The sequence below is a fragment of the Leptonychotes weddellii genome, chromosome 10 (genome assembly GCF_054177405.1).
Source record: "Leptonychotes weddellii isolate Sample4059 chromosome 10, ASM5417740v2, whole genome shotgun sequence".
Lineage (NCBI taxonomy): Eukaryota > Metazoa > Chordata > Mammalia > Carnivora > Phocidae > Leptonychotes > Leptonychotes weddellii.
Window position 1 is genome coordinate 87798420 of NC_138378.1, and position 18553 is coordinate 87816972.

The 18553-nt window shown below is 39.8% G+C and overlaps 2 protein-coding genes across 2 annotated transcripts in view; both read left to right on the forward strand.

Moving 5' to 3' along the window:
• Positions 1 to 18553, forward strand: part of MRPL35 (mitochondrial ribosomal protein L35) — a 471157-nt gene that overhangs the window by 164495 nt on the left and 288109 nt on the right. The window lies entirely within an intron of this gene.
• The window catches only part of KDM3A (lysine demethylase 3A), a 54360-nt gene continuing 50979 nt past the window's right edge, over positions 15173 to 18553 (forward strand). The window contains exons 1-2 of the mRNA XM_081796726.1: positions 15173 to 15303; positions 15910 to 16125. Coding sequence (XP_081652852.1) covers positions 15940 to 16125 — 186 coding nt within the window. The 5' untranslated portion in view covers positions 15173 to 15303; positions 15910 to 15939. The remainder of the gene's footprint in view (positions 15304 to 15909; positions 16126 to 18553) is intronic.

Below are 18553 nucleotides of genomic sequence, written 5' to 3' on the forward strand. Positions count from 1 at the left end.
ATCACCTTAAGCTTGCCTAAACCATCTAATGGCTGCTGTTTGCTCTCAGCATAAAGTCCAAACTCCCTGGCATGGCTTAAATCCCCTTTCTATCTGGGTCAGTATAACTCGTTAGCCTCCTTTCTCTGGGCCTTTACACATGCTCTTCCCTTGGCAAAAAAAACTGTCTCTCCATCCCCTCTTTGCCTGGCTAATGTTGCAGTGTCACTTCTTCCACAAACCTGGGGCTCAGACAGAAGCCTGTACTTCACCATCCTAGCATTCATCAACTTCTCTGTTGACTATTCCCCCACCCCACCTACCTACCCTAATCTCTGAGCTCTGAGGGCAGGAGAATGAAGGCTTGGTGCTCAGCCTACTCTGGGAGGGTCAGAGAGGTGGCACTGGAGTTGTGTTTCAAAGGTGAACAGGAATTATTATTCCACCTTACTAACATTCCCCACAACCATGGTACATTTGTTACAACTGATGAACCTACACTGACACATCAAAATCACCCATAGTTTACATTATGTTCGCTCTTGGTGTTGTACATTTTATGTACAATGTATATGACATTGTAGAATGACATGTATCCATCATTATGGTATCATACAGAGTATTTTCACTGCCTTAAAAATCCTATATGCTCTACCCATTCATCCCTCTCCCTGCCCTCCCAATCCCCAGCAACCACTGATCTCTTTACTGTCTCCATAGTTATGCCTTTTCCAGAATGTCACACAGATAGAATCATACAGAATGTAGCCTTTTCAGATTAGCTTCTTTTACTTAGTAATATGCACTTGAGAATCTTCCATGTCTTTTCATGGCTTCATAGCTCATTCCTTTTTAAGTACTGATTGTCTAGATATACCACAGTTTATTTATCCATTTATCTGCTGAAGGACATCTTGGTGGCTTTTAAGTTTGGGCAGTAATGATTAAAACTGATACAAACATCTGTGTGCAGGTTTTCGTGTGGACATAAGTTTTCAACTCCTTCGGGAAATACCAAGGAGCAAATTGCTGGATCCCATGGTAAGAGTATGCTTAGTTTTTAAAGAAACTGCCAAACTGTCTTCCAAAGTGGCCATACCGTTTTTCATTCCTGCCAGCAATGAACGAGAATTCCTGTTGTTTGACATCTTCACTACCATTTGGTATTGTCAGTGTTTTGGATTTTGGCCATTCTAGCAGGTGTTTAGTGGTATACAAGATGGTTTTGAAGATGCCACATGGCAGGTAAGTGGACCAATGAGAGGATTTCACTTTTCTAGAGCCTCTCATCATGGCAACTATGTCTTCAAATCTGCCTTACTATTGGTTCTAACAGGCACGTTCAGCTAAGTCAAATAAGCCAAAATATGATTTTTTTTTTGAAGTAAGAAGATGTTTAAACAGAAAAGATATTTAAGATGGTCTATTCAATAATTTGTTTTTTTCATAAACATTTCCTCGACTTTCCAAGGTTAGATATTACTTCCCTATAGCTCTTGTTAAACCAGGAACTGCAAGGATGAAACCTGTGTTTCCCTAAATATGGAATGGATAAAACCTGTTTTACCTTCTCAGAGCTTTGTGATAAGAAATGAGAGGAATGCCTCTCTCACTTTAGGCAAATGAGATGGAGTTCTGAAAGGCTATCACTGGTAAAAATCACTGACAGTGAAAGCCTTTTACTATCTTAATTTTCTTAACCTCTTGATCTCATCAGTTCAATGTGAGTCCTTGATAGTTTAAAATGTATGAGTCTTTGTGCCTTATGTACATGTTTCCTATTCCACAATGCAAACCCTGTCTCCCTTGACATATTAGGATAATTTTCCTCATTTTCCAAAGTGCTATGATACTTTGCTATTTTAAAATTAATTTTATAAGTAATGTTGGGCATATGTATGCATTAAAATATGCATAACTAAACATACCTTGTTTCATGAAAATAATACGTATTTATAATCTTAATTTCATTAATAATGAATAATGAAAGGTGAATAATAATGAATAATAATTTTCATCAATTAATGAAAATAACATTATATATAAATATATGAGTTAATTTATTTTATATATATATTTACATATATAGATAGATAGACACAAACATATATATATAACTCTGTGTGGTAGGTATTACTGGAGCAATCTTATCTGTGAGGAAACTGAGACCCATAGAGATTAGATAATGTGCTCAATCATCCAGTAAATGATGGAGCCAGGGCATGACCCAGGGTTATGCATGAGTCAAAGCCCTGGTTACTTCCACTGTACCAGTGCCTCTCCTTGTGTCTGCTGTTTGATCAATGTAACTAGGAACTTTCAGCAGCACTCTTAATAACACCACAAGAAAGACCCTTTCACCCCCCAGAAAGCTCTTAGAAGCTAAAAAGCCTCCATGGGAAATGTATGTGATGACAAAAATAGGGACCTGAGGGGGTAAGACCCAGAAATGCGGTCAATTGGTTGTGGATACTTTGTCATACAGATGAAAAGCTTTGTAGAGTCTTTGGAACACCTCCCAGATGCTATTAATACAGGCTACTCCTAAGGCAGAGTCATTGAGTTGGATTTATGTTCATTTCATAGGTCATCAGCATTTCATTGGTCTATTTTAATGTTGTTTATTTTAAATCTATAAGCTCTTAAATATTTGATTAAAAGATAGAGATGTAAAAAAATAAGTTATTTTTTAAAAATTTTCTTAGTTTTCTTTTAGTACTGTTACAGTTTTATTTTTTCCTGCTTAAATCTTTCAACTTCTGGTGTAAAATATGAGGTAGGGATTCAACTTTACCTTTTTTCAGATGACTATCCAGTTTTTGCTGTGGGATCATTTGTCATATTTGTATCATTTGAATCTCATTTCTGTATTTGGGGCCGCTCTTGTGTTATGTGCCCTGCCTCCTCAAAGTATGAGGCAACATTCAATTCCCCAACTTCTGTTGTGGGTAGGAGAAAGGCACATGACCTAGGCTTCATCATCTAGGCATGTACAAGTGAGGTCTTGATTTGGTAAAGAGCATCATGGGGAGGCAGGTACTACTACCCAAATGTAGTTCCTGAGGAGGGTGATGAAACACAGCAGAAAGATAAGAAGTCAGCGGCAGCAACAGCACATCTATGCTGTAAAGTGTGTTGCCAGCACTAGAAATGGTGCGACCATTCCTGTGAGCAGTTGAATAGGCTAACTTAGTTTTCTTTTCTTTTTTTTTTTTATATTTTATTTATTTATTTGACACACACACACACAGAGCACAAGCAGGGAGAGCAGCAGGCAGAGGGAGAGGGAAAGCAGGCCCGCCACAGAGCAGGGAGCCCAACGCCGGGCTTGATCCCAGGACCCTGGGATGCTGACCTGAGCTAAAGGCAGCCACTTAACTGACTGAGCCACCCAGGCGCCCCCTAACTTAGTTTTTTCAAATGCTTCACCTCAATGCCCAACTCAATGACCCTTGTAGGAAAAATTTTAACCTACTTAATATTGCTTGATACATTTCTGTTAAAATGATCTCAATTGGATTCTATGATTGCAAATTAGAATCCTGATTAAGAGGTGTTGACTACATTTATTGAATAATTCATCTTTTTCTCCACTGATCTGAATTACATGTTTGGTGAAATTCTGCTTTTGAAAAAATGAAATATCAGGGACCAGATTTACTTCCTGCCTGAAACAAATAAAAAAACAGACAAGATATATGAAAGAGTGGGTTTCAAACATAACATTATGTGGCGCAAGGCCATGATTCCTGAAAGAGGGGAAACAAATGAGATGAGCCCTGCAATTGCCCAAGCTTAGATTTTTGAGAGTTTTTAGGCCACAGTTCAGGGAGTGGGAACCCAGGCAAAGACTTGGGTTTCCTCAAGCTAAACAGATAGACTTAGGAGATTGGGGAGGCCAAGACAGCTCAAATTCACAGAGCAGAGTACCAGAGGGGAAAGAGCTGCACAAAGAAAAAGTTCTGGATAATTGTAAAAGGTTCACTTCAAGTGGTTAGCTAAATGCTCTAAATACTCAGAGTATATGAGTAACTGATCTGCCCCAAACTAGGGAAATAACTGTCTGAAAGGAACACTATCACCAGAGCTTGCAGAGAGCCAGGAATAGCCAATGACTGTACCAGACAGAGTAGAATACAGCACCATTCATGGGGTGTTAGGTAAAGTTCTCAGAAGAGCAATATAAGCCTTAGACTAATTGCCTCAGTAGTGTGATGAAACACTATAACAAAGCTCAGTACTATTTGTAGGAATACAAAAAATATCTAGGATCCAGCAAAGCAAAATTCACAATGTCCAGCATCTAATAAAAAACCACCAGACATACTATTCGCAATGAGAAGAAAAATCAAGCCACTGAAACAGACCCATAAATGTCATGGGTGATAGAATCAGTAGACAAGGACATTAAAATGGTTATAACCAGTATATCCCATATAATTGAGAAGGTAGAGGAAAGCAGAAACATGTGAGGGAGAGACATGGAAAATACACAAAAGACCCAAATTAAACTTCTAGAGATAATAAAAACCAATGTCTGAAATGAAAAATACCGTGGAACAGACTGGCAGAAGACTAGACACTTCAGAAGAAAAGTTAGTAAGCTGGAAGACATAGCAATAAAAATGATCTAAAATAAAACAGAGTGAGAAGACTGAAAAACTATTTAATAGGGCATCATATAGCTGTGGGACAACTTCAGGTGGCCCAATATATGTTCAATTGGAGTAAGAGAAAGAAGGTAGAGAGGAAAACAAAACAAAACAAAATTTGAAGTAATGACCAGTTTTTTCAAATTATTTGAAAATTGTAAATCTACAGATCCAAGAAGCTCAACAACTTCAAGTGTAAGAACATGAAGAAAACTATCTCGAGGCACATGATAATCAAATTACTTAAATTCACCAGCATAGCCACACTACAAGAAATGTTAAGGGAAGTTCTACAGGCAGGAAAAAAAAAAAAAAAGATGCCAAATGGAAACCTGGATAGACATAAAGGAATGAAAAACCCCAGAAATGGTAACTATGTGGGTAAACATTAAAGATTTTTCTTATTATCTTAATCTCTTTAATAGATAATCTCTTTATCTTAATCTCTTTAATAGATAATAGACTTTAAACAAAATAATAAAATGTATTTTGGGGCTTATGATGTGTAAAAGTAAAATGCATGAAAATCAAAATATCATCAAGGACTGACAATAGCAGAGTAGGGAGGTTTAAAACTCTGTTCCTCTTTTAAAGCAATGACTATGTTCACAAAAGCTGTCTGAATGAACTTTAACAGAACTTTAGAACATAGTAAAAACATATAACAACCAGAGGAATGCTAAATGTAGAATTAAGCTGCTAAATTTTTGTAATATAGTATTGTTTGGCATTTTTACTTACATACCTACCATCTCCCACTTCCCAGATCAGCAGCAGTCACAAAATGTCTCAATAAATTTAAAAGCATTGAAACCATACAAAGCATGTTCTTTAACCACAACAGAATAAAATTATAAATCATTAACAAAAGAAAAACAAGAAAATTCATGAAGTATGAATTAAACAACACTCTTAAATAATCACTGGGTCAAAGAAGAAATCACAAGGGAAATTAGAAAATATTTTGAGACAAATGAAAATGAAAACACAACATACCAAAATTTATGACATGCAGCAAAAACTGTGCACAGAGGGAAATAAAAGATCTCAAATCAATAATTGTACACCTTAAGAAATTAGGAAAAGGAGTACAAACTAAATCCAAAGCTAGCAGAAGGAAGAAAATAATAAAGATTTGAGATCATTAAAATTAGAAAAACAATAGGGAGATTAATGACCCCAAAAGTTGGTTCTTTGAAAAAACAGCAACAAATTTGACAAACCTTTAGCTGCACTAACCAAGGGGGAAAAAAAGACTCAATTAATAAAATTAGAAGTGAAAGTGGGGATACTACTATAAATAAAAATAAAAATAGAAATAAAAAGAATTATAGAAATAAAAAGAATTATAAGAAAATACTATGAACAATAATACACCAACAAATTAGATAACATATGTGAAATAGACAAGTTCCTGGAAACATACAAACCATTAAAATTGACTGAAGAAGAAATATAAAACCTGAACAGACCTATAATAAGTAGAGATCAATCGAATCAGTAATCAAAAACCAGCAAAGAAAACCCAAAGACTAGATGATTTCCCTGGTGAATTCTACCTGGTTCATTTAGGCATATTGTCCTGCCTTCTCCCTTTTTTCTTTCCACGTTTTTGTGCCCTGTATTTGAATGCCAAGCCTCTCTGATTTTTTTCTATTGTGTGTATTTGTGCAGACTTTTCTGTGGTTATGTTGTATTCACCTGAGAAATCTGCCTGGCACATCTGCTGACCTCACAGATCTGCCTGGTATCTGGTTCCTCTCAGCCATGCCTGGTCATGTCCACTAAGCTGTAAATGGATCCTGGGCATGACAGAGAGAAAGGGAAGGATTCAGATAATCTGGGGAGAACTGTGTAAAGAAGGAAGTTGGTTCAGAATATACATGGAAGAGGAATCAGCAAGGAATTTGGGAACAATAGATTCAAACTGTCAAGGGTCAGCTCAATATTTATTGAGCAACTGCTAGTAACTAGTGCTAGTAAGTATAGTTTCAAAGAAAAACAAGACAAGATAGAAAAATCCCAGGCAGGATCTTTGAATGAGAAGGTAGGCATGCCTAATTTAAATGCAGGGAATGCATAAAGATCGGGGTCAAGACTGAGTCAAAGGCAGGTGTATCAGAGATCATGGTGATCTGAGGGCCAGAAGTTTCAAACAGTGGATCAGAGTCAGCCCAGTTGTTATCAAAAGAGTAAAAAAACAAAGTTACCTTTTGCTTTCTACTTTAGGTGTAGAAATCTTCAAGAGAATGTTATTCCCGCTGTAATGATGAGAATGAGCTGAGTAATCTACAGAATCATGGTTAAGTCCATTAGAACCTCTCAAAGAAACCTAGTAAATGAAAATCCATGAAGTGGCAAGCCTTCCTAGGAGAAAGGAACCCATGGCTGATTTCAGTCATGGTAGAGTAGCAGAAACAGCAGAAGGAAGCATCTGTGGATGGAGGCAAGAAGAACAAAGCTGAATTTTAAATGAATTTTAAAGGCAGGATGTGGTCTAGAATGACAGTTTAGAATTCCTGGAATGTGAAGACACAGGGGAGTCTGAACAAAACTGCCAACTCTTTTCCATAGACTTTGTCTCTGACTTCTCAGAAGAAAGGTTAAGACAGGCCATTTGAGAGACACTCTCTGGGGTGCAGATGTGTTAGGCCTGTTGATGTCTGAGGGTGAAGTGAGAGAATGGAGAATCACTCTGGGCCTTACACTGAGTATGAGGTCAAGAAGTTGCCCACCGGGGAGAGACAAGCTGAGAGATCCCCCTGAAGAAACCCCACAAGCATTTCCAGCCTTACACTGATTATCAGGCAGTATCTGCTGCTTGGAGGCGATAGAAAAGCTCTCAACAGGACCCCTGAAATACTGTCACATGGGATCTGCTGACATCTGTGGGTAGATGAAGAAAAAGAAGACGAAACTTCCAGACACTCAGATTAGAAGTCCTGTTAAATGTTCTCACACCAGACGGTCAGGACTAGAGTGAGACCAATGAGGCAAATGAGGAACTTACCCTTGGCACAAAAAAGGGGTACCCAAAAAACTCAGCAATTATAATAAATGACATTTTAATGCAGTATTTACAAAACTCAAAGTTATGTAAAAAAAATCCATAAGCAAAATCTAAAAATTTTAAATAATGACAGAGATGGTATTACTGATTTTTCCTTCTGCCTCAGGTTCCAAAATAGCTCAGCACAGCATTTATGGATCCTGTCTCACTGTGTGCCTCAGCAAATGCCTCACGTCTTTTACCTTAGTCCTGGTCTTGACCTTCTCTCAAATAATTCAAAGAGACCAAGAGATAATATATTAGCATCTTTTTTTTTTTTTTTTAAGATTTTACCCATTTATTTCACAGAGAGAAATAGCGAAGCACGAACACAAGCAGGGGGAGTGGGAGAGGGAGAAGCAGGCTTCCAGCTGAGCAGGGAGCCCAATGTGGGGCTTGATCCCAGGACCCTGGGATCAAGACCTGAGCCAAAGGCAGATGCTTAACAACTGAGCCACCCAGGCACCCCTATATTGGCATTTTTAAATGAATTTTAAATGAAAAAAAAATCCTGTCAATCCTGAATTCCGTATCTAGCAAAAATATCCTTCAAAAATGAAGGTGAAATTAAGAGTTTTTAAACAGACAAAAGCTGAAATAACTTATCTACAGATCTGTACTGCAAGATCTAAAAGAAGTTCATTAGCATAAAAGAAGTGCTGGGCTATATCTGAAGGCTGCAGAAATTAATGGTTTGGATATATTTATAATAAACTAAATTAAACTTTTTCTATAAGAAGAAAAATTAAGATCACTTATTTGAAAACAAAGATGAAGCCCCACCTTCCAATTTGCTTTCTTATTAGTTCCTTCCAAAGTAAGGTCTTAAAGCTGTGACTGACATTTTCCTCATAATGAATCCTCACAGGACATTGCTTAGCTTGTAGTAAGCACAAAGGGAGAGGAAGACATATTTAAGAGCTTTACTATCAGTATAATCCTTCCTAGCTGAATGTTGTCCTTCTCTTATTCCATTAAGTCAAAAAACAAATCAGCACTGTTACTCAGTTTCCAATATTTTTAAATGTATTATTGTGAAAAGTATTCCTTATATAGTTGTGTATGTATTGCTTATATGACTCAAGCTAAATTGATGGCTTTGATGTATGCTCTAAAGCAGAATGAATAATGCAAAAATTAATATTATTACTTGTAACCATGAGACGAATCCTGACACCAGTGTTAAGTACCATTTTGTATTTTCCCCTTATGTTCTCTATAGTGTACATACTCCCCAAATCATTGAGCTGCTCTTAAAAACAAAGAAGAAAAACAGCTTGACATTGTGTACATATTTTCTTCTTGTTGATCAAATCACACATGGAAACATGTAATGAAACTAAATGGAGTATATATCAGTCTTGTCTTAGTATTACAGGTGGGCAGAATTGCACAGTGAACATTATTACATTATTCCTTTGATTGGTCCTTAAGCTATCTAAATCACTAAAAAATTGTTAATCCATTTTAAAAGTTCATTAGGCTGAAGGTAAATTATATTGGATAGAAAGCTGGCTTTGAAGGAGGGAAAGAGGAATAGCAGAGTTAAAATATTAGAAAATATAAAGGCAGGACAGATAAGACAAAAAAAATAAAACTTAGTAGACTTAAAGTCAAACATATTTGTAATTATATTATTCGTAATAGCCAAGAACTGAAAAATGGATATAGAAACTATGGCATATTCAGACAATGGAATACTAACAATGAAAGGGAATAAACATGTTACAGATGTAATCACATGGATGGATCTCAAAAACATGCTGAGTAAAGGAAGCTAGGCACAAGAGTACATACTGTATTATGTCATTTAAATAAAATTCAAGAACAGGCAAAGCCAATTTATATGGATAGAAATTGGAACAAAGATTACTCTGGGCAGGAGTACTGACTTGAGAAAAGCACTTAGAAACCTTCAGGGGTGATGGAATGTTCTCTATCAGGGTTTGGCAAACCTTTTCTGTAAGGGGATGGAGAGTAGATGTTTTAGGCTTTGAGGTTCATACGGTCTCTAGTGCAACTGCTCAACTTTACCACTGTAGCATGAAATTAGTCACAGATAAAACATAAACAAATGGGTATGGCTGTGTTCTAATTTCATTTGGGTATGGGTTATATGGATGTAGGCCTTGGTAAAACTAATGAAACCGTTCGCTTAAGATCTGTGCATTTCTCTAGATGTAAGTGAACAGAAAAAGTCCTTATAAAAAAGAAACAAGGAGCTTACTTAATTCTGATGCTCTGCTTGCTTCATTAATTGTCACAGGTGCACTGCATTAACAAAGAGCATAAGATATTTACATTTTCACACAGATACACCATTCTCATGCAATTTAAGGAAAGAATTTTTTTTTTTTTGAGAGAGAGAGAGAATGAGATAGAGAGAGCATGAGAGGGGGGAGGGTCAGAGGGAGAAGCAGACTCCCCGCTGAGCAGGGAGCCCGATGCGGGACTCGATCCCGGGACTCCAGGATCATGACCTGAGCCGAAGGCAGTCGCTCAACGAACTGAGCCACCCAGGCGCCCAGGAAAGAATATTTTTTATTATTTTTTTTTTAGAGAGAGAGTGTGCACACCCATGAACAGTGTGGGGGAGGGGCAGAGAGAGAGGGAGAGAAAATCGTAGTAGGCTCATGCCCAGGGAAAAGCTGATGCAGGGCTCGATCTCATGATCCTGAGATCATGACCTGAGCTGAAATCAAGAGTCTGATGCTTTTCTTTTCTTTCTTTCTTTCTTTCTTTTTTTTTTAAAGATTTTATTTATTTATTTGACAGAGAGACAGCGAGAGAGGGAACACAAGCAGGGGGAGTGGGAGAGGGAGAAGCAGGCTTCCTGCTGAGCAGGGAGCCTGATGCGGGGCTCGATCCCAGGACCCTGGGATCACTACCTGAGCCAAAGGCAGATGCTTAACCACTGAGCCACCCAGGTGCTCCTTCTTAAAGTCTTTTAGAAACTTCTGATGTTCTTTGGGGTAAAATTCAACTCAACTGGTTAGTGACAGGATTTGACTGGAAGGTATATGCTGGAGCTTATTAACCAGTAGAAATGATTTCTGATAATACCTCTAGGCTAAAATATATTTGTTGGAAATGTCAATAACCTGCTGCTCAGTTCTTTATCTGCCTTGACCTTAGCATATCCTTTGATCTCTCTGAATAGTTCTCCAAATTGGAATTCTCTCCTGCCTTCTTTCCAGGATGCACCTCTCTCCTGATTCTCCTCCTACTTGAAACATCTCTCTTGGTCTTTTCATTGTCCTTTGCAGGTCTTTGTATGAATGCTCTCCTCACCTTCCTTAGGCTCTAATACCCTGTGCCAGGCTTTCCCCCAATTTGGGCAGTCTCTTCATCCTGGTTGGACTCCAACATACCACACTAGGTGACTCCCATTCATGGATGCCCTCCTCACCTCACTTGGCCTCTAGATGTTCTTTGTTGGTTCATCTTCTGTGTGTCTACCCTTCTCACCCCACTTGAGCTCTCCCTCCCCATGTGAGGCTACAACTCCTTATTCTTTCTAGTTCAATCATTCCATGCCAGGCAGCCTGTCCTTATGAAAATATACTTTGCTCTGCGCTCCTACTGCCTTTAGGACTGAAATGTTCAGGAAGAGGAAGGGAAAGAGAAGGGGGAAGGAAAGGGAAAGAAATTTTAATTACTATATTTTTATTTAGCTCTTTGATCCATATAACCAATAAACCCTAAAGTATATATTGAATAGTTTATTCACACTCATTTGAAATACTGTGTTAATCATAAACTAATTTTCATATATACATGGCTCTGTTTCTCTATTCTCAACAATTTTATATTTCTATTTTGGTTCTTTCATTCATTGATATTGTAGCTTACTTTAAGAAGAAATGACATTTTTACCAAGTCATATAAGGAGACAGAACTTTTCAAATCTTCTTTTATGTCTGTCAGTAAAGTCTTACAGTTTTCTTCATATACATTTTATTGATTTCACCTTATGTTTTTTCCTTACGTAGTCTCAATTTTCAGGACCATAGATTATTTCTTTTTTTCTATTGTACATTCTAATTGGTGCTTAAGGAATAGGAATTCTTTTAATTTTTGTTTGATCTTTTATTGCACCTCCTTTTTGACTCTTATATTAGCCTTAACAATTTGGCACAAATGCTCTTGGGTGTTAATGTAGTAGATACCATTCACAGGATTTGAAAATTAACTTTCAGGGACGCCTGGGTGGCTCAGTCAGTTGGGTGGCCAACTCTTGGTTTTGGCTCAGGTCATGATCTCAGGGTCCTGGGATCCAGCCCCATGTTGGTCTCCACGATTGCAGGGGAGTCTGCTTGTGGATTCTCTCTCTTCCTGCCCCTCCTCCCCGCTCATGCTCTCTCTCTAAAATAAATAAATAAATCTTTAAAAAAATTTAACTTTCAATAGTAACATATGAATACATTTGCCTTATAAAATGAGAGAATTACAAATAATGCTAAATCTCCTTTGACCAATACCCCCAATCCTATTGTGCCTCCCCAATACCAGTAACTATTATCATGAATTTAAGTATGTTTCATAGAACATAGGTAGTGTTATTTGTGTACATTTTCAAATATTACCAAATGCAACTTTCTTTTTCATCCAAAATGTGTTTTGCTAACCTATCCTTATTGGTACATCTAAATATATTTCATTCAAAAAATATAAACATATTTCACTCATTTTCAAATGCTCTACAGCTTTCTATTAGATGTATTACACTCCATTTATTCATTTTATCTATTCATTCCCCAACTGAAGTACATTTAGATTATTTTGAACTTGCACAACCACAAACAATGCTGAAATGAACAAACTTGATGCCTCCTAGTTCACATGTGTGGATGTTTTTCTAGGGTAGATATCTTATATTCATAAGTTTCTGGGAAGTTTAACATTATTTTAAAAATAATTAGTATTAAATATGTGTGTCTCTTAACATTCCTAACATTCTAGGCAGTTCAGTGTTCAATATGAATGTTTGGTCTTTTTAGCCTCTACTAAAATGAACACATGATTTTTTCTCTTTTAACCAGTTTTGGTGAATTATAGTAATTTTCTAATCTTGAAATACCCTTGTATTCATATAATCCTAATTAATCATGGTGATTATTTTTAAAAAAAAAGACTTTGATTTGATTTTTAAAAAAGATTTTATTTATTTATTTGAGAGAGAGAGAGTGAGCGCACACACAAGCTGGGGAAGAGGCAGAGGGAGGGGGAGAAGAAGACTCCCTCCCGAGCAGGGATTTCAACGCTGGGTTCAATCCCAGGACCCTGAGATCATGACCCAAGCTGAAGGCAGCCGCTTAACCAACTGAGCCACCCATGAGCCCCAGTTTGCTGATATTTTATATAAGAATTTTCCATCTGTGTTCATGAGCCTCATTGATGTAAACTTTTCCTTTTTTGTATTCCCCTGATCAGATTTGATAATAGGGTATTGCAAGTTTTATAAAGTGCTTCGGGGCACCTGGGTGGCTCAGTCGGTTAAGTGTCTGCCTTTGGCTCAGGTCATGATCCCAGGGTCCTGGGATTGAGTCCTGCATTGGGCTCCCTCCTCAACGGGGAGCCTGCTCTCCCTCTCACTCTGCCTGCTGTTCCCCCTACTTGTGCTCTCTCTCTCTCCGTCAAACAAAGAAATAAAATCTTGAAAAAAAAATGCTTCAGATATCTTTCCTATGTTCTGGAACCACAAATAGGAATTATATATTCTTTGAACCTTGGTAGAACTTATCCCTTTGTTTTTCAAATTAATAATTATGTAATCAAAGTCCTCCATACCCCCACTTATTTTTAAAATCTGAGATGCCTATTTCTGGGGTAGATATATTTGTATCTTCTGCTTCTATTACAAATTGTCAAAAATTTCCCATAATTCTAATAGTCAGTCTTAGCTATGTTCTCAGAGTGACAATAGTTTAAGAGTGTATATTATCTTTGTGGACTTTTTCCTTTATTAATATAAAATCCTTTTTTGATGCTTTTCTTTTCAATTATATTAACATTGCTATATTGCTTTCCTTTGATCACCATTTGGTTAGTAAATCTTTTAACCTAATATTTTCAAGGTTTCTGTGTCATTGGTGGAGCTTGCCTGTGGTCAAGTTATAGCTGGATTTTGTTTTTAATCCAGTCTGTCTTTTTAATTTATGAGTAAAATTAACCCATTTACATTTATTGTAAATACTGATGTTTGGACTTACTTTTCTCGTCTTATCTTTTTCTATTTACTATACTTCCATCAAGTTTCTTTTTCTTTTCTTGTTCTCGTTTCTGACTTTTGTTGGACTAGATAGGTTTTCTTTGTTCCATTCCCCCCCTTTTAATGGTCTGCAAATTATAAATCCAATTTAATTCTTCAGCGTTTAGATTTTAAAATTTATTTAATGTCACATATTCAGAACATATATGTTAAAGCTCAACACCTGGCATTAACCTGTACCTATAATCCCTTTCTGAAATTTTTTTGATTCTCAGTTTTCTGCAAAATTGGGACTTTGCGTTCTTCACTTAATTTGCTTAAATGTGATACCATGTCAAGCTCTAGTCTTTATTAAGTAAGGGGTTTTCAATTCCTTCGTTCCATTTCGTCTTTATTCAAGCAAAAAACTTCAGGTCCAAAAGACACAATCGCCTTTTATCTCCTTTGTCCTTCAAAGTCACCTCTCCTTATTTCTTACATCATTATGGCCTTCATCTAGTCTTTCAATTTCTCTATAAGACTCATTCTATCTTCTCAACTTCCCTTTACATAAAAAAAATCCCATTCAGCATTGTACTGAACGGCCTCTTTTGCTCTAGATTCAAAGAACGTCATTTCCCAATGACTCCATGCCTTTCTTCATTTTTCCTTCAAAATGGCGGACTTTAGACGTTCCACGAATAACACCACGTGCGCCTGCGCCTCCCGCGGCCATTTCGCCCAGCAGCCCAAACTCCAGCCTCTGCTCCGCGAAGCGCCTGCGCAAGAGCCTCCAGAGCCCAGTGGCTCCTCCCCCTAGCTGAGTACGCTTGAAACCGCACGTTCCCGTCCCTTCCCTCCCCCGCTGACTCTGCACCGCCCTTACCCCTTTCCTGTGAGATTCTTCCGCCAAGTGGAAAACCCATCTTCCGTCGACAGCCTACGCAATTGAAGAGCAATCCAATAGGCACATACAGCCTTGGGGCTCGTCACTCAGTCTTATCTATGCACCCCTGCAATTTTCCTCTGGGCCCTAAAGTTGATAAGCGATTTCGCGGGACTTTTTTGCATACCGTAGGCAACAAATGGAAAGAATGGCTGTGGCGGAGGGATCTCTCGCTTACGCTCTGTGTACTTTAACCTAATGGGGGTCGTCCGGGAGTCGGAGGGGGAGGGGAGAGGGAGGAGGCAGCCAAGGAATTGTTTTTTTCTCTCGCCCCGCCTGCGCCAGGCCGGCCAATGGAGATGGGCTATTTACCCACGAGCCTCGCCCAGCTTCTTGGACTAGGCCAATGAGCGGCGGAAGCGGCTCCGAGGGGGCGGACCCGAGAGGCTGTGCGTGTCTTGTGAGAGCTCTTGAACCAAGTCAGAGCTAGAGCTGGGCGGCTGGAAACGGCGGCCGCCGCTGGTGACTCAGGGAGGCAGGAGGCGGGGTAAGAGCGCCGCGGCCTCGGCTGAGGGGAGAGAAGGAAGAAAGATGAAGGCGCCGAGCCCGCGGCCCTGCCGCCCCCGCCCCGCGGCGCAGGCCGGGGCGAGGGACGCCCGGGGGTCGGCGGCCGGGAGAGCGCTGTGTCGGGGCGGGGCGGCAGGGCAAGTGCGGAACCGCGGGCTCGCCCCTCCCGCGGGGCCGCCCGGGGCGGGGACGCGGCCGCCCCGGACGGGCCCTCGCTTCTGGCCTTTTCTTTCCCAGGGTGGGGGGCGAACACTTTAAAATCCACTTAGGCTACAAAATAATTCTCCCGTCACTCCCTCTGCGTTTAGGTTTAAGGTTTTGGAAAAGCGAAACTTGGGAGAACGAGGGTCACGCGGCGCTTGGGCCCGTGTTTGCGGTGGGGGAGGGATCCGGGGGGCGGGGGAGGACGCCGGTGTAGAGATCGGGTGTTGGGTCCTCCCTCGCACCGGCCGCCGCCGCCGCCTAGGGTCTGGTGCTCCGAGCGGGGTTAGGACCCATCCCTCCGTCCCCGCTTCCCCCGCGTCCTCTCTTCCCGGCCCCCTCCCACCGGCAGCCCCGGTTGCATTTTGTTTTTGTATTTTTGCAGGGAGGAGCCCTTCCTGCAGGCGTGGAAACCATGGTGCTCACGCTCGGAGAAAGTTGGCCAGTATTGGTGGGGAAGCGATTCCTCAGTCTGTCCGCAGCCGACGGCAGCGACGACAGCCACGACAGCTGGGACGTGGAGCGCGTCGCCGAGTGGCCCTGGCTCTCTGGGACCATTCGAGCTGTCTCCCACACCGACGTTACCAAGAAGGACCTGAAGGTAAAATCAGCTCCCGGGCCTCAGCTGTCGGGCGTTTTGTAGTTACCTTGGTAACGAGACGGCCAGTGGGGGCCCCCCTCCCCTCTTCTGAAAAGGGCGACCAGAAAGTTGGCATCTGATCTGAAGGTGCAGAATACTAGACCTTGAAAGTCTTTGAAATGGTTGTGTAGAACCGAGGTGTGTTTGGTTTCCAGTTGCTTGAGTTTAATGACGGCCTTGGGGTTGCTCAGACACGCTTCGTTACTGCCCGCTCTGTGCCCTAGTAGGACTGTATGGTTATTTTTCCGAAGGGGGAGTATTGATAATATTAGATTGGTCAGGTAGGTGATGTTAGGAATCATTAAGAATTGAGAGCTACCGCTTCCAGGTGGTTTTTTTGTTTGTTTGTTCCTCTTAATTTCTTCACCCAACTTGTTAAACTTTCAGACTTGATAGAAATGAAGTGCGTGAAGAGGGAGGAGCCTAGTTCTGTTTGGCATATTAGGGTGGGTACTTGTCCGTATATGGTGGGTCAGGGTGGAAGTGGGTTCCTGGTCGCCTGTGATGAGCCTGTAGGTAGGTGTGGGCTTTGACCATATATGGAGGGCAGGGGTGGAGCCGACCCTTATATGGTGTGTTAGAGGAACGGCTTTGAAATATTCCACTTTGGTGTTGGGGGGATGGGGAGGGAGAAAACGGGAACAAGTGTGGACAGTGATTTTTAATCAGAATGACACTCAGAACCTTTTTCAGTTAGATCTTTTCAAAAAGAGATGAATTCTAATTGTACTCCCTAATTGAAGTATTAGTGGCAAAGGATTGTCTGGGAACAACCAGTGAGGAAGCTATTCTACCAACAAAGACTCCTTTGTGCAAAAATAACTGGAGAAAGGTCCTTAACAAAGACTCCAAAGTGGTGATAATTTGAAGGAAGCTTGTTAGAAGAGATTTCCACCCTGGATAGTGGATATGTTTTAGTATCTTCACTGGATCATTATGGCTTTTTCTTGAAAACTGTGTTCAGATTGGAAAGCAAGTTTTAGCATTGGCAGTTGAATACATGTTGATTTCTGACACCCCACTCATTTGAACACTTTAAGGTGATAGTACATGTCCAAACCAGTTTTAGTCTGCAAAGGGTTGTTGGAAAAGGATATGTGGTCATATATTTTTAAAGCTTCCAGCATGCCTTGTCTTCATGTTGAAAAGGAGTGACTGTTGAGCACTTAGCCACGTGCCAGGCATCCTACTGAACACTTCTTAGCCATGATCTTATTAATCCTTACAGCAGCTCTTCAGGAGTAGGTACTAATATTGCTGCATTTTACAGACAAAAATATCGGGGTTGGGGGAATTAAGTATCTCACCAAGGTCACATACCTAGAAATTGGCATAGCCTGTGTTCTAACCTAGGAAGTTTTGATACTTGAGCCCACCGTCTTTACCATTATTCTCCCTGTGCCACAGAAGGACTCCTGTCATACACTGTGAAGTTTGGTTTTTCATTCCTCCCAGCAAACTGGATTTTGCTGTTTATAGAAAGAAAGTAGTGTGGTACAAAGATGGCCAACCTATTTGCTTCGGGCTAATCTTTCTCCATAAAGTGGGCTTTGTGTACCAGATTTCAGTCATAGTTGTTGTGGTTTATTTCACCTGCCAAGTAGAATTTTCTCTAGTGCGTTTGTTTTTATCTCGTTTGAATGGAAACAAGATTTAAGTCTTTAGTTCTTTGGCAGATGATGACAGACTAGGTGTTCTCTTCCCCAGCAGCACCTAACTATAGACCCATTGGATTAGGAAGGCAGTCTAGGAGGTCCTTTTTGGGTATTCTTTTTAATCTCCACTTTTTGCCACCCCCAATCTTTGAGGTGGTGGTAATATCTTCGTTTTCAGAATGAGAAGCTAGATTTGGGAAAAGGAGTGTTGTCCAGATTTGCATAATTAGCTACTCAGTGATGGAGGGAGGATTTGAATCTAGAGTTGGCTTTGTCTTTTCCATTGCACTAAGGTGCCTCACCTGAAGATAAACAGGGATTTTTCATTTGAAGAACAATTTTCACTATATTTGATTTTTGGTTTACCTGCAGACTTTGTAATTCAGCCTTCATGTAAGGTGCAGATTACTTGATTTCTTTTATCTAATCATGATTTATCATTATGCTCCTTAATTGAGTAACAGATGGTTTAAGTTTTAAGGGCATCTTGTATTAGCAAAAACATAGACTTTCAAAATACTAGAACCAAATCCTGGTTGGGGAAATGCAGGCAGGAGCTAGTAACGAAGACCATGATTACAGTTGGGCTTAATGTATTAAGTTTTGGGGGGTAAAATGGGACTGGGGTCTAAGATGAATATAAATGAATAAAATTCAAGTAGTATGCAACTGGTTTGGTTTTAGAAGTACAAGTTTGTCTAGATTGATTTGCTGTTAGTTGAGGATGATGTTAA